The following is a 12,881-nucleotide window of genomic DNA, read 5'->3' on the forward strand; positions in this document are numbered from 1 at the left end:
AACCAGCCATGAGGAGCTACTGTCAGACGCTCTGTTCCATAGCTGAAAAGGCAGAGAGTCTGGTGGAGCTTTGACAGTCACTATAAGCACATTTGTGGCCCTTATAGTCACTATGTGGGTATGATGTTTACCACAGTTTAGAAAAATACATTTCTTTTGTGTATGTAATTTTTCCGCCGGTGCTAATGCTTGTATTTATATCATTGTGCAACATTTAGTGCAACATTTAGTATGGATGTAGGGGTGATGATGTTGGTAGTTCTTCCTCACCTGTACACAGCTCTGTGGCTCTGATCCTTCTCCTCTCCATTTATGATACAAGAGTAAAGGCCAAAGGACTCTGCACCTAGAGAACCAGAGAAGAAAAGAGATGAGGAAAAAAAAATGGTGTCAAACAGAAAACACAATTGGAGCGCATTGTGTTCACTGTAAAGCACACATGTATTCTTTAGGAGCTATGAATCACACTTTAATTAGGCGTGAAACAGATGAGCATTGTGTATTTCTACCTACATTCCCCTGAGACATCTGTCAACCCCCTCCTGCACTACTCAGATAAACCACTGTGGTGTTTCTAATGAGTCTGTAAAAAATCATGGACGGCATCCAAGAGTACAGCCAGGACTATTAAAGGAAATGACCGCACATGCATTGTAGACGAATCTCTCATTGTCTGCCCGTCTCTTTCATGTGAACCCTCCGTCCTGCCCCTTAATGCCGGCTGCTTTTCGCACACATACACACCCTGGTGCGGGTCAGTGTGTGAATTTCCTAAGATTTTCCCAAGGTGAGAATGAGCCTAATGAAGGTAAATCCTACCATCCTCCATCACCATACTCCTCTTTTCCACTGGGAGACCACAAAGTGACAGTCTGGGAAAGCTGCAAATCTCATGTTGCAAATCAACAGAAGTTGTTGCGCTGAGCATATAAAGACCAGCAACGGGATATCCAAGGTCCCCAGATGACCCCTAATTTTGGTGACTGATCTTTCCTCTAGCATCAATGTTAGTCCAAACTTTTTTTCACAGATTTATTTTACAGATTTCCATAAAAATTCTTTATACCTGGCAGATGACCACTTTCCATTTTGTACACTTCACATTTTTAGCCCCATAAGGCTCTTAGGCAATGTTCATACCTTCATTTGCCCTGGGTCAAAAAGCTCAGCCCCCTCATGAATGGCATATTTCTGCTGATACAACAACAATTGTCAGAGGATTAAATGATTTTCAGCTTTCCAGAGTGTCTCTTAGTATTACAAACTGCTGTATAGCAGTTAGGTATCTGACAACTACTCTGTTCTTGGATTGTATTTCATCTTCTTCCATCTTCACACACACCAATACAGCCATTTGCATATTTTAACACCTATTTTCGATGTGAACGCCTTTTTAGTCTTAAAAAAGTTAGAATCCTTAAGATTTCAGTCCTGTTTGATTTGGCGACAGCTGTGGTTGCTGGTGGTAACAGCAAGTGGGTGTCACAGTCTCTTTAAATATCCTGTATATCCTCATCTCTGCTTGAGCATACCACACCCCTATCTCAGGCTGAACTGTAAGTGGTCAAGCTGCATTATAGGTAATGTAGGCAACAGGAATTGATAAGGAAGAACGCGCAAAATAAATAATGAGATGATATCTCTGGTTCTGCTGCATACATTTTGATCCTTATCTTTATAGGAGCGCAATGCTTAACTGGTGGATTTCAATAATGCAGCTCCCAGAGTCCTGTTTGAAAAGACTCTTGGGGCAGCAAACACCTTGAGCTGCTACAACAGACGATGAGGAACTTATGTGTTTATAGACAATATTGTACAACAAAATGGGGTCTGAAAATCTTCAGGATTATAACTCGAAATAGCCAAAATATACATGGTGGTGACACAATATTTAGCAGGTTCAGATTTTTTATAAAGCCAATCACTGCCTGTGTCATCGTTTGATTTCTTCATCAGTTCCTCCCTCTCTAGGGCTTCCCTTGTTTTAATGCTCAAACAACAAATTTGTTTTTGAAGGCGTGATTGGTCTGGACAACAGAGAGGAAGAGAGGGCCTGGAGGCAAATCCGGGAAACTGCAAGCTGCTTTTGGCTTAGTGTTACTCCGCCCAGCAGGCCATTTAAATGTCCTGCTGGGTTTCTGCCCTGAACGTGCTGCTGTCAGAACGGTGATAACAACAGCAACAAAGCAGCAAGAATTGCAACTTTCATTTTCAGAACTTACAATCTGAGCCGGGCAATGTTGCCTAAATTAGAATAACTTTCATGTAAATCAAATGTTCAAACTGTTTATCTTCAAGCTACCAGTGTTCTAAAACAACATTTTCAAAAACTATTCCTCAACCAGTTTCAGATGAAATTATCTTTAGTCACAAAGTTAAATTTAACTCAGTGCAGACAGACAGTCACAATATCCAGAGTAACATGTCATGTGAACGGTGATCTGTTCTGTATGAGAATATTCCAGCTCCTGAGTATCTCTGTGGCTTTGCTTCATCAGCCACATCGCTTTAAGCCTTTCCCACCGCACTGCCAATTCGGCTAGACAGCATTCACTGCTGTGTTACCCTGTATTTAAAGGGAATCACACAGAACAACAGCCCACTGCGCTGATGTGCTTCCTGGTTGTTTCCCATACAATTGTGTGGGGGAATATAATGCCTTATATTAAGGAATAATCATATCAATTCTCTGAGACAAATAGATGAAGAAGAAAATACCTAAAAGAAGCTGTGACGTCACAAAGGTGTTGTGAGGCTGCCCCATATGCAAATAAGGAGTGTCTTAGTTTGTATGTGTTTACATACTATGTTTGTGTCTTTCTGTTTGCAGAGAAAAATCTAAACTCATTCTCATCAGTGAAATATTCTCTTAACCTTGCAAACAATCTTTCAAACTAAATTTAAATGGACAACCTTATTTAGTTTGGTTACATTATAGGCATTATTGGCTGGGCAATAGGGTCACAATTTAACAAATAAGTATGTAATGTATAATATGTAAAGATGAATTACTGCATGTATTAACCACATTGTGGTAAAAACTCATTGTATCATGGCAGTGACTTACTGGAGGAGCGAGAGCGTCCATTCATGAAGACGTTGAGGAACTTCTTGGAGAAGTGAAGGTCGACCTCTGGAGTGGAGTCTTCAGACAGACAGGCTGTGGCCTCTCTCCTCACTCCTCCTATCCGAGTGCTGTCCTCTTCCTCCTCATCTTCCTCCTCGTACTCCTCCCCGATGGCCGACTCGTAGGGAGAAGAGACGCAGTTGTCATAGACAGTGGCTGAGTCGCTGTCGTCACTGTAGCCTTGGTAACACTGCCGGAGACTGACCAGTTCTAGCTGAGCATGCTCATCCACCACCAGTGTGTATTTGACTGAGTCATAAGAAAGGCCGCTGGCCTCCGAGCTCATGGAAGTCCTTACTGGGACTCTTCTGCTACCACCATCCCCCTTTCCTCCCCCCTTCCTCATCCTTCCATCCATTATTATTCTGTCAACATCCTCATCTTCCCCACAGTAGCTTTCATCTGTGGCATCCACGTACTCCACCGATGACCCGCCTCTTAACATGACCCCGGCCCCCGTTCCCGCCCCCTTCAGGCTGAGGTCTAGCGCGAGGGAGGAGCGAGCTGAGACAGCCATGCTGGGCGGCGTAATGAGTGACTCTACACAAGAAGCATATGAAGGTGGGGGGACGTAGACCTCGTCCTCCTCATAGATGGAGGGGTTTGTCCGGTCTGGGAGGGGCTGGTAAGGAGGCGGGCCCTCTGTGTCGGAGCTGATGGACATACGGCCCTGCTCAGTCTGCTGCGAGAGGAAAGGCCGGTCCTGTGAGTGGGGCGGTTCCAGGGGGTCTGCAGAACGCTGCACGGGAGTCAGATAGATCTCCTCTGTGGGCTCTAGATGAACGTCCGTGTGGTAGCGGATCCTCTCCCGGTGGTGATTGCCTCCATCCGCCTTTCCTGCCGGGTATAGAGGAGCTGGTGTATAGTTCTGTGGTGGTGGTGGCGCGGGCGGCTTCTCCTGAAGCTTGGAGCGTGTCGCAGCCGCTGTAGATGAGCCGTGCGAGTGTCCAGAGGTGTGGCTGTGTCTGCAAGGGGCGTCAGTGGAGGTCCCGCGGTCTTTGGTCTGCGCTCCCCCGCCCTGGACCTTGTCTTCGTCGCTCAGACAGCTGTGCTCACGTGGAGGGGTGAGCTCACCTGGAGGAAGAGCAGACAACAGCAACATGCAGACAGCCGCACAAACACACGTGCAGACACACAAGCATGCACAAAAGCCAGACGCACAGAGTAAATATACATGATGCAGAAATGCAGACATGACAGATAGACATGAAGGCAGACATGGCACCGAATGCAGAGACAGATAAAGCACAAACAGGAAGAAAGAAAAGTAGAAATGGTTAGGTAACAGATGTCAGGATTACGCAGCTAAATCCCCATTACTCATCAAATTCAGAGTGCAGCCAGGAAAAAGTGATTGATGCGTTATGTCATAATCCATCGCCAGGAAATCCAAGTATGATATCTTCACAGTGGATGATGCAGCATGACGTCTGAAAACACAGGAGTTCTGAGCGAGTGTTCAAACAAGCTTCAGCATTTATGAAGCACGGAGGCCAATACAGGACAATACTGAGACACGTCAGTCTTGTCTCTCCTGGAAAGGAATTAAGATCTGTATTTTCGTTACTTAACAATACATCACGGGTGGTATTTTTTTGCAAATCTGCTTTACAACAATTAACCTTCTTATCATATTTAAAAAGACAAAATCAGAAATTCCTTGTGGGCCTGCACATACGTGTTCTGCACTGATTCACTTCGACCTGCAAATCAAATCTAGCAGAATCTTCTCAGATGACTCCTTAAAACAAACTTACAAATGAGTCCCTGTGAGGTGCCTGTGAGGCCATGTGACGTCATTTGCTAGTTTGCATATGAATGGGACCTGTTGTGTTAATCAACTAATCTGCAGATTTAATCACACTAAGTCTTGGAATTCTTAGTGTGTGTAAAATGTTCAAGTGTGGTGGAAAGGGTGCACTTAAGGAAGCCCTGAATACGGCCAATCTCAAAAAGGTAGCTCATGAAAATGTATTATTGTGCCTTAATTCATTTTTATATATATATAAAAAAATCTATGAAGTTTGTATCCTGTTTTCTTCTGTTACCAAATGGAGTGAAACATTACAACGCAGTAAACAAAAGTTAATTTCGGTTCAGCATTTGGTTTGAATATTCATATATTTAGTGTGAATACAAGGATACCGGGTGAACATCTCAGAATAATGAGCGGACATTCTGCATTCTGCCATCACTGTTGATTTATCCTGATGTATAAAGGGTCTAGGTGAGTTTATAAATAATTGAGATAACTAGAAATATACTGTATCACTTCTTCTAACAGTGGTTAGTTGTTGTTGGCAGGGTTTGGTTAGTCTCGCCTCACATGGTGCTCTGAAAAGAGCTGTAGAAATGAGCTATGACAGCTCCCAGCTAGCTAAGCCCCGAGCTGGCCAAACACACACACACACACACACACACACGCACACACACACACACAGTTACAGCATTGCCTCAGCTAACTACAATTAGCCCGGCAGAGCTAATCCAAGCCTTAGCACTGTCCCCTGAGGATAAGAGAGATGCAGCCTGCCAGACTGAATGTAAATCACATACGCGTTCAGCTGCTGTGTTTGCAGCACAGCGGTGAATTAGATTAAAGACTGCATTCTGGTCTCAGTCATCATCAACAAAAAGAAAACTAGTTGAACTAAAATATGAGTGTTATGGTGTGAAGATCTGGTGGGAAAGAAGAGCTCACCTGTTTTAAGAGGCGAGGACGAGCCCGAAACCTTCTCCTGCCAACTGTATTTCTTCCCAAAGGAGTTGTTGTTTAATGTGTCCTGTGGAAATGCAGAAAAAGAGGAGGAGAGGGAAAAGGAAGTGGCGATAAAGTAAAAAAGAGATGGAGAGTACGGACAGAAAAAGAGAGGGGGGAAGAGAGAGAGGAAGAGAGGTTTGGTTACAGAGTTCTGGATCCTCACATTCAATGTACACAACTTTTTGTCTCTCTCTCTCTCCCTCTCGCTCGCTCACTTCACACACACACACACACACACACACACACACACAAAGCTTTTATTCTGTTGAATGAGCAGGGATTCTTTTGTCTGTGCTCCGTGGTGTGCATTTAAAGGGAACTAGACCTTTTACCAAAGCTACCGGGAACACACACACACACTGGGAGTCCCTTTAGGCTGTTTTTGGGGGAGCTGTTGATAGACAGGAGAGAGCCTTTTCTAAAAACCATGATACTTCTCAAGAGCCCTTTTCCTTCTTTCAAATTCTAACTAAAACGAGCCACTTAAACCAAATCTAAAAAAAAAATGATTTCATTGCACTACAGAAGTGTTTCATCTCTTTTATTCTTTTTATACACATTCTTTGCAAATGTTTCCCAGGAAAAAGCAATGGCTGAATAGTTTAAGTAATGAAAAGAGTGCAATTGCTGACTCATGTTATTTAAAGAGCAACTTTACAAGCAGCATTACAATCTTTTTTTTGCTGACAATCACTGATGATGTAGAAGAGTACTACAGGGTGTGGTCAGTGCACAGTGACGTCACTCTTGAGCATGGTTACAGGTGCAGGTACAGTCAGAGGTGCAACAGACTTGATTCAGCCAGAGAGGGCAGTGAAACACTGTTCACCCCAGTGTGAAGTTACTCTCTGATCTTGTATCTTATGATACAAATCATTTAATGTTGTTTTTATTTAACCAGTGAGGAGAAATTATTATTTTTTGATGCGCTAAATGCTAAAATGTTAGGGTCGAGACAAGACAAGGACTTGGTATCATTTGAAATGAGTCAATATTAGTGTCGATATGATATACAGTATGAGTTTCCATAATAATCCATAATAATAAAACAATACCTTTTCCAACACATGAAAAAAAGGGGTCACTTGTATGAACCTACAGAGAATTATCACCCAAATCTGCAGCTCCCCTCGACTTCATAGCAAGTTAAAGCTCAAAGCTTAGTCCTTAGCTTAAGTTCACTCTCACCACAGAGTCTTTGTCTCTACACTCGAAAACCAACTGTGCGATGCTTGCCCAGCACTAAAAAGCAGTTAAAGATCTGGTGAAATAGTGAAGCATTTAGCAGCTAAAGAGAAAGGTATTTGTCGCAGACCAAAACAGAGCAAAAAAGAGTGAATATTGGACACAAATATGACATCAAATGAGCAAATGTTTCTCTGCTGGATGTGTAAAAAAGCAACTGTTCGCCATATCAGCTTAAAACGTGGTCAGTGCCTTGTGTACAAAGCAAATAAGATATGCCCAACATTTTGTGAGTCTGTGTGGCACTGGTACCAGAGGAGCACTGAGGTTTGATACCTAGCGAGGGACAAGAGAAGGAGAGACACAGGGATGATGGAGGGAAATTTTAACACATGAAAGGAGAACTGGAAACTCCTGTGACGACAACGTGTCGTGCAAAATAAGACTGCATCTGTCCACCCACCACCACGCATGACTCACTACCCATCTCCGTGTACCAGGCGGAGACAGAGCCGTTGCCGTGGTGACGAGTGAATCAGCAGGTGGGAGACAGCAGCCTTGATCTGAGGAGCAAAGGCTTGTTTTACCATAGAGAGAAGAAGATCACAGCTCAGGGAAGTGACTCAAATATACAGCAGTGTGTGTTTGTGTATTAATATCTACATGGACTCTGATAGTTCATGACGCTGTCAACTGTTTGGCTGTGGGCAACACACACACACCACAGTACATGTTCTGAAAGAAGCAAACAACACAAAACATACCAGATTGTAGGAAAGATTTTAAAACATATCTAAAAAAAAAAAAAAGCTACAAAAGATTTAGTTGTGTCCCTCATGCATCAAACTGAATCTGTAGGGTTCGGTCTGTATAGGTTTTCTTCCTTTTTTTGACTTATGCCCCTATATTTTATTTCAGCTTGTTATATTCGTAACTTTCTGTTACTAATAACATTATACTAACTAAGTTAATTGATAAGAGCTGGGAACATGGTGACAGGTAAAATACCATCTGTCTACCCCCATCAGGCAAACTCCAACCAATCACATCAATGAACCATATAAGGTGGTCGGGAGAAGGGCAAACACATATTTTCCATCCTAACCTTTAAATGAAGAAATACTGTCCAGGTCTGATATAACTCATGGTACAAACAGGGTCTTCTCTCTGCGTCACACCTAGCGCCCAGCCTGTATATTATATATTATATTGTCAGTACTTCCTCAAAGGAAGCTGATTGGTCCGGTACTACTGGAAGATGGATTCTCACATGATATGATCTCGTGAGTCAGCTGCCTTGCAATGTAATGTGTTCCTTGCCTCGTCTGACTTCTTTTAGCAATGTTTGTAGCAATCTTTGTTCCCACATCTTAACAGTTAACTCGGTGAGAATGTTCTCAATGCCAAAACAACAAAAATAAGATCAAACAAATAAATAAACTACATTAAAATTCATTGTGTGCAAAGCTGATATATATCTGGATGGCTAGATGGCTAGATGGATAGATAGCATTTTTCTCCATCCAAAAGATGCTGGCACTAGGCAGAATATTGGATCTAAAAATATTGCTTTTCAAAAAGCCTCACTGCTCTAATTTTGATCAGTGTTCAGAGCTGCTTTTCTTTAACTACAGAACTCGCTGCCAAATGATGCAAACTAAATGTATATTTTGCATTTTTACCAATCCGCTGACCTGGAAACAGTCCCACAGTGCGCTCTCGCTCTCTTTCTGTTCTTACGGTAGTCTGAGAAAAACTGCCTGGAGATCATCTATCTCATCTCATTTGAGTTTTCTCTGCACCGCCTGACTAAACCTTCACAGTCAGCTGGAGCTGGTAGAGTGTCTCAGCTTTAGGTGTGTAGAACCGATTTTGGTGATGTGCTATACATTTCAGGAAAAAAGGGTGAAAAAAATCAATTCAGTTATTTGGTTATCTTATATTGCCATAAGTTCTTTCAAATCTGTGCATTTTGTCCTCTTTATTTTGGATATAGAGCAGACTTTTGCACAAAACAGGTAAACAGCAGTGAAAGTGAAAGAAATAAATGACTTCCTTTGCTATGTGAGAAATCCATGGAAGAAGAGTAAACACCAAGACCAATTTCTGCACCCGTAGGAGCAAGAAATAGACCAGAATGCACTGCAGACATGCTGTGCAGACTTGCCATCAGGTGTGTCTAGTACAAAAGCATTCTCAAAAGTTTTTTTTCTAACAAAAGAGAAACCTTCTTTTCAAGGACATTTTGAAGTTCCTTGCCAATGTTATCATTGTAAGATTACTACAGCAGCGGTGTTACTAACCAAGACTGTCCTCATTTTATACAAAATAAACATGTTAATATAGTGGACCCCATTCTTTATTGTTAGCCAGTTAAGATTCCTGAATCAAATGCCAACTGTCCATAAACATTTATCAGTAGTGTACAGAGCAAAAAACCTTTTCTGATCAACAGGTAGTTCAGAGAGCTTGAGCTTTTGAGCCTGTGAGTGAGCTTCACATTAAACAGACACAAAACATTATCTGTAAATATGGCTGCACACCAAAAGCTTTAAAGTCCAGAAACCACAGTGACTCCAAGATCTGCTGCTGATGGATGTTGTGTTAACTAGATGTGTTGCTTCATGTCTTCACAGTTCATGCAAAGGCCACTTTCAGAAAACCTTCACCCACTGAAACATTTCAAATCAGGTTTTGTTTTCTGGTTTTTAGCTGCTGTATGAAGATGGTGAGCTATGTCCCATGAGACAGGAAGACCTCCCAAGGAGGAAAACGTTTCAGAGCAATTAGTTCCTTTATACTTTCTAGTTCTGACAGCTCAAACAGACACACATTCACATACACGAAGAGCAAGAACAAAGGCACAGTAGAACAGTAGGCTTGTTTCCACCTCACAGAAGCTGAGCAAAGAACAAAGCGCAGACAAATATAGAGCTGCTTGGTTGACCATGTTGACATCCTGCACTATGTGGGAGTGTGTGTATGTTAGAGTCACCAGCTAAGAGAGATGGGAATTGATAAGACTTTATTAATAACAGTGCCCTTATCGGTTCTGCTTATCTGTCTGATTCTTTATTGATTCCCTTATTGAATGCTGATTCCTGATCAATATTCTGTGTGCAAATAATAGGCCTATAATGAAAACCATGTTATTATGGAGTCTGAACACAGTGTAGAAACAAAGACTAAAGAAGGCATGCATGTAACTGTGGCACTAATATTATTATAATATGATATTCACCCTCAGTAAAGGACGTGCTGCTCGGTTGGGAAGCAGTGGCACTCATGTACATGGCATTCATGGAATTTAAGCCCCTGTTGCGTTGAAGGATGTTTCAGCATATTGCTGGTGTTTCCACTCTTACTTAAAATTATAATTTTACAGACATAGCACTGTCTTCATCTGTCTTTGTGAAATTAAGTGTTGCTTTAGTTTTTGCTTTGACTGGAACCAGTTCTCGATTCCCATTCCAACTCACTAACATGCACATTACTGTATATGTTGCATAACAGAAATAACATCATGCATGCATTTATATTTCTACTGATTCTGGCACACGAAGAGTACATATTTTGTGCACAAGTTGTTTTTTTTAAATGTAAAATGCATACCTAAAAACAATTTAGTTTGTTGCCTTGAATGAATTATTCATGCCCTTGAATAACTGAACTGTGCCCTAAAATTACTTAATTTTCTCACGTTAAAAGACCAATAGCAAGTGACGTCACAGGTTGTTGTTGGCTGGGTCATTATAGAGAGGCTCATCCGGGGTATTGGTTAGCTAAAGTTAGAAACTAACTGGAGCCGAAAGTGGAACCTCTAGCAGCTAAAGAGCCAGGAGTTGGTGGATGCCCAAGCCAGGGCTGAGAGTGAATTATAGTCTTGCATTCATCATGACCTTGAAGCAGTGGTGGCCTTAAGGTTAGAGAAGTGAACTTGTGTCCGTAAGGTTCAACAGGATAAATCTGTGTGGGGAAAGTAAAAAGCCGCAGTTGTACCTCCCCATCATTACCATCACTGAGGTGAAAGCAGATCAGACTGGTTTTACTGGACAGCTTTCAGGTGTGAATATGTAACTGTGTGAATGTTATCAGAGAGAATTTCTCTCAGTGAAACCCTGAATAAATAAAGAAAGAGAATGCTAATGTAGCTCTGTGTCTCCTGAATGTGTAAGCAAAAGTTTCTTGACAGCTCATAATTTTTTACAGTGCTTTACTTCTTTGTATCAAGTAATGACTTTAGTGAATACAATATTATAACCAATGAAAATGAAGACCAATCTTGTAATATACTTGAGTTATTATTTAGATATATATTTTACAATAATGATTCTGTTTTGACATTTTGTGCACACAGTGTGTATTTTGTAACCACATATGTTCAAGTTCAAATGACAAAGCCCTCCTCCATGTGAGGAGGAAGGAATGGATAGATCAATAAGACATTGGACTGGGAGACCAATGTTCGTTCCCCATTTCCAACAGTTAACATGTTTTTTTTTGTAACGTATGAACACGATCATCCCCTGACTTTAACCACATGTATGACAACAAAGCTCTCCTAACCATAACAAAGTATATCTTTCCTTAAACCTAACCAAGCTGTTTCTGTGCCTAAACTTAACCAAACCATAACCATAGCACTGCCACATCATAAAACTGATTTATTTTTCAACTGTGATTTATAATGTCTGTGAAAGGCACAGTCAAATGGTGTTGGGGAGATCAGAAAACGCCTTTATGTGTTGTTCTAGACTGTAGTTACAAACGACACACACAAATCGTGTGCCCATTTCATAGGAAAACATGGACCAAAGCTCTGCTGTATGAACAGGAGGGGGATGGACACACACATGAGATCAACAGACGGTGAGCAACACTCACACATACCTACACAGCCTCACCCAAACACACGTTTGTACATCTATACTTGTGAGGACCATTATTGATACTGCGCATTCTGCAGCTCTTAACCTAAACCTAATTCTAACCTTAAGCCTAAAAGGAACAGCCATTTAAGATAAGATAAGATTTCTTCCCAAATTAGATTTAAAGCTGAAATTGGTCATCACAGTGACTGAGGTGCAAGAATACACACACAAGCACACGCACACACACACACACAGTCACGAGCTCTAGCAGCATTCAAACACAAACAGAGATGGGCACCAAGGAGAAAAAAATCTCAGTGTCGCTGTGTCCTGACAATTGAGGCTATTGTTCAGTCCAGTAAACACATCCTGTCAGAGAAACAATTGTAGTGAATTCAATGGTGATGTCACGTAGGTTGTCCATTCAAATTTCATTTTGAAATGTCATATTTGTGTGAGGAGAGGAACCCAGACAAGTAGACACACAGACAGACAGAAAAAAATCTTCACTAAAACTCCTCCTTCACTCCTCCTGCCGATCAATCTGATCAATATTCAGTCATCTGCCACAAACAGTGTGTGTGTGTGTGGATAAGGTTAATTCAGGCTCTACCTGTGTGCGCGGCACAATCGGGAAGAGGTTAAGGGTCGTTGGTCTCTTGGGTCGGTAAGTATCCATAGTTACAGGTGCTGCAGGGTCCTTGGTGACTGGTGGGGGTGCGATGGCGGACGCCTTCGAGGACTCTTTGTCACCGCGGTAACCGTCAGCACCGTCGATGAGTTCCAAATGCAGCATCTCTGCCTGGAGGTGGCCAACGGCACCCAGCTCTGCCCTCCCCGACATGCTATTGGTTCCTCGCCTCACATGGCCCTGCAGGGATTGGAGGAAGCACACAGTCAGTCGAGGCAGAGAAAGGGAGAGAGACAGACAGAGAGA

At 42.1% G+C, this 12,881-nt stretch overlaps 1 protein-coding gene across 2 annotated transcripts in view; it reads right to left on the minus strand.

Moving 5' to 3' along the window:
- LOC118321231 (C-Jun-amino-terminal kinase-interacting protein 1-like) overlaps positions 1 to 12,881 on the minus strand; it is a 50,329-nt gene that overhangs the window by 9,435 nt on the left and 28,013 nt on the right. For both annotated transcript variants that reach the window (XM_035652464.1, XM_035652465.1), the window contains exons 3-6: positions 12,558 to 12,815; positions 5,829 to 5,910; positions 3,068 to 4,201; positions 271 to 346 (exon numbers count right to left, since the gene is read on the minus strand). In XM_035652464.1, the coding sequence (XP_035508357.1) occupies positions 271 to 346; positions 3,068 to 4,201; positions 5,829 to 5,910; positions 12,558 to 12,815 (1,550 nt within the window). The remainder of the gene's footprint in view (positions 1 to 270; positions 347 to 3,067; positions 4,202 to 5,828; positions 5,911 to 12,557; positions 12,816 to 12,881) is intronic.

This window comes from Morone saxatilis, unplaced genomic scaffold (genome assembly GCF_004916995.1).
Source record: "Morone saxatilis isolate NCDOM2014 unplaced genomic scaffold, NCSU_SB_2.0 Contig11, whole genome shotgun sequence".
In the NCBI taxonomy this organism is placed as follows: Eukaryota; Metazoa; Chordata; class Actinopteri; family Moronidae; genus Morone; species Morone saxatilis.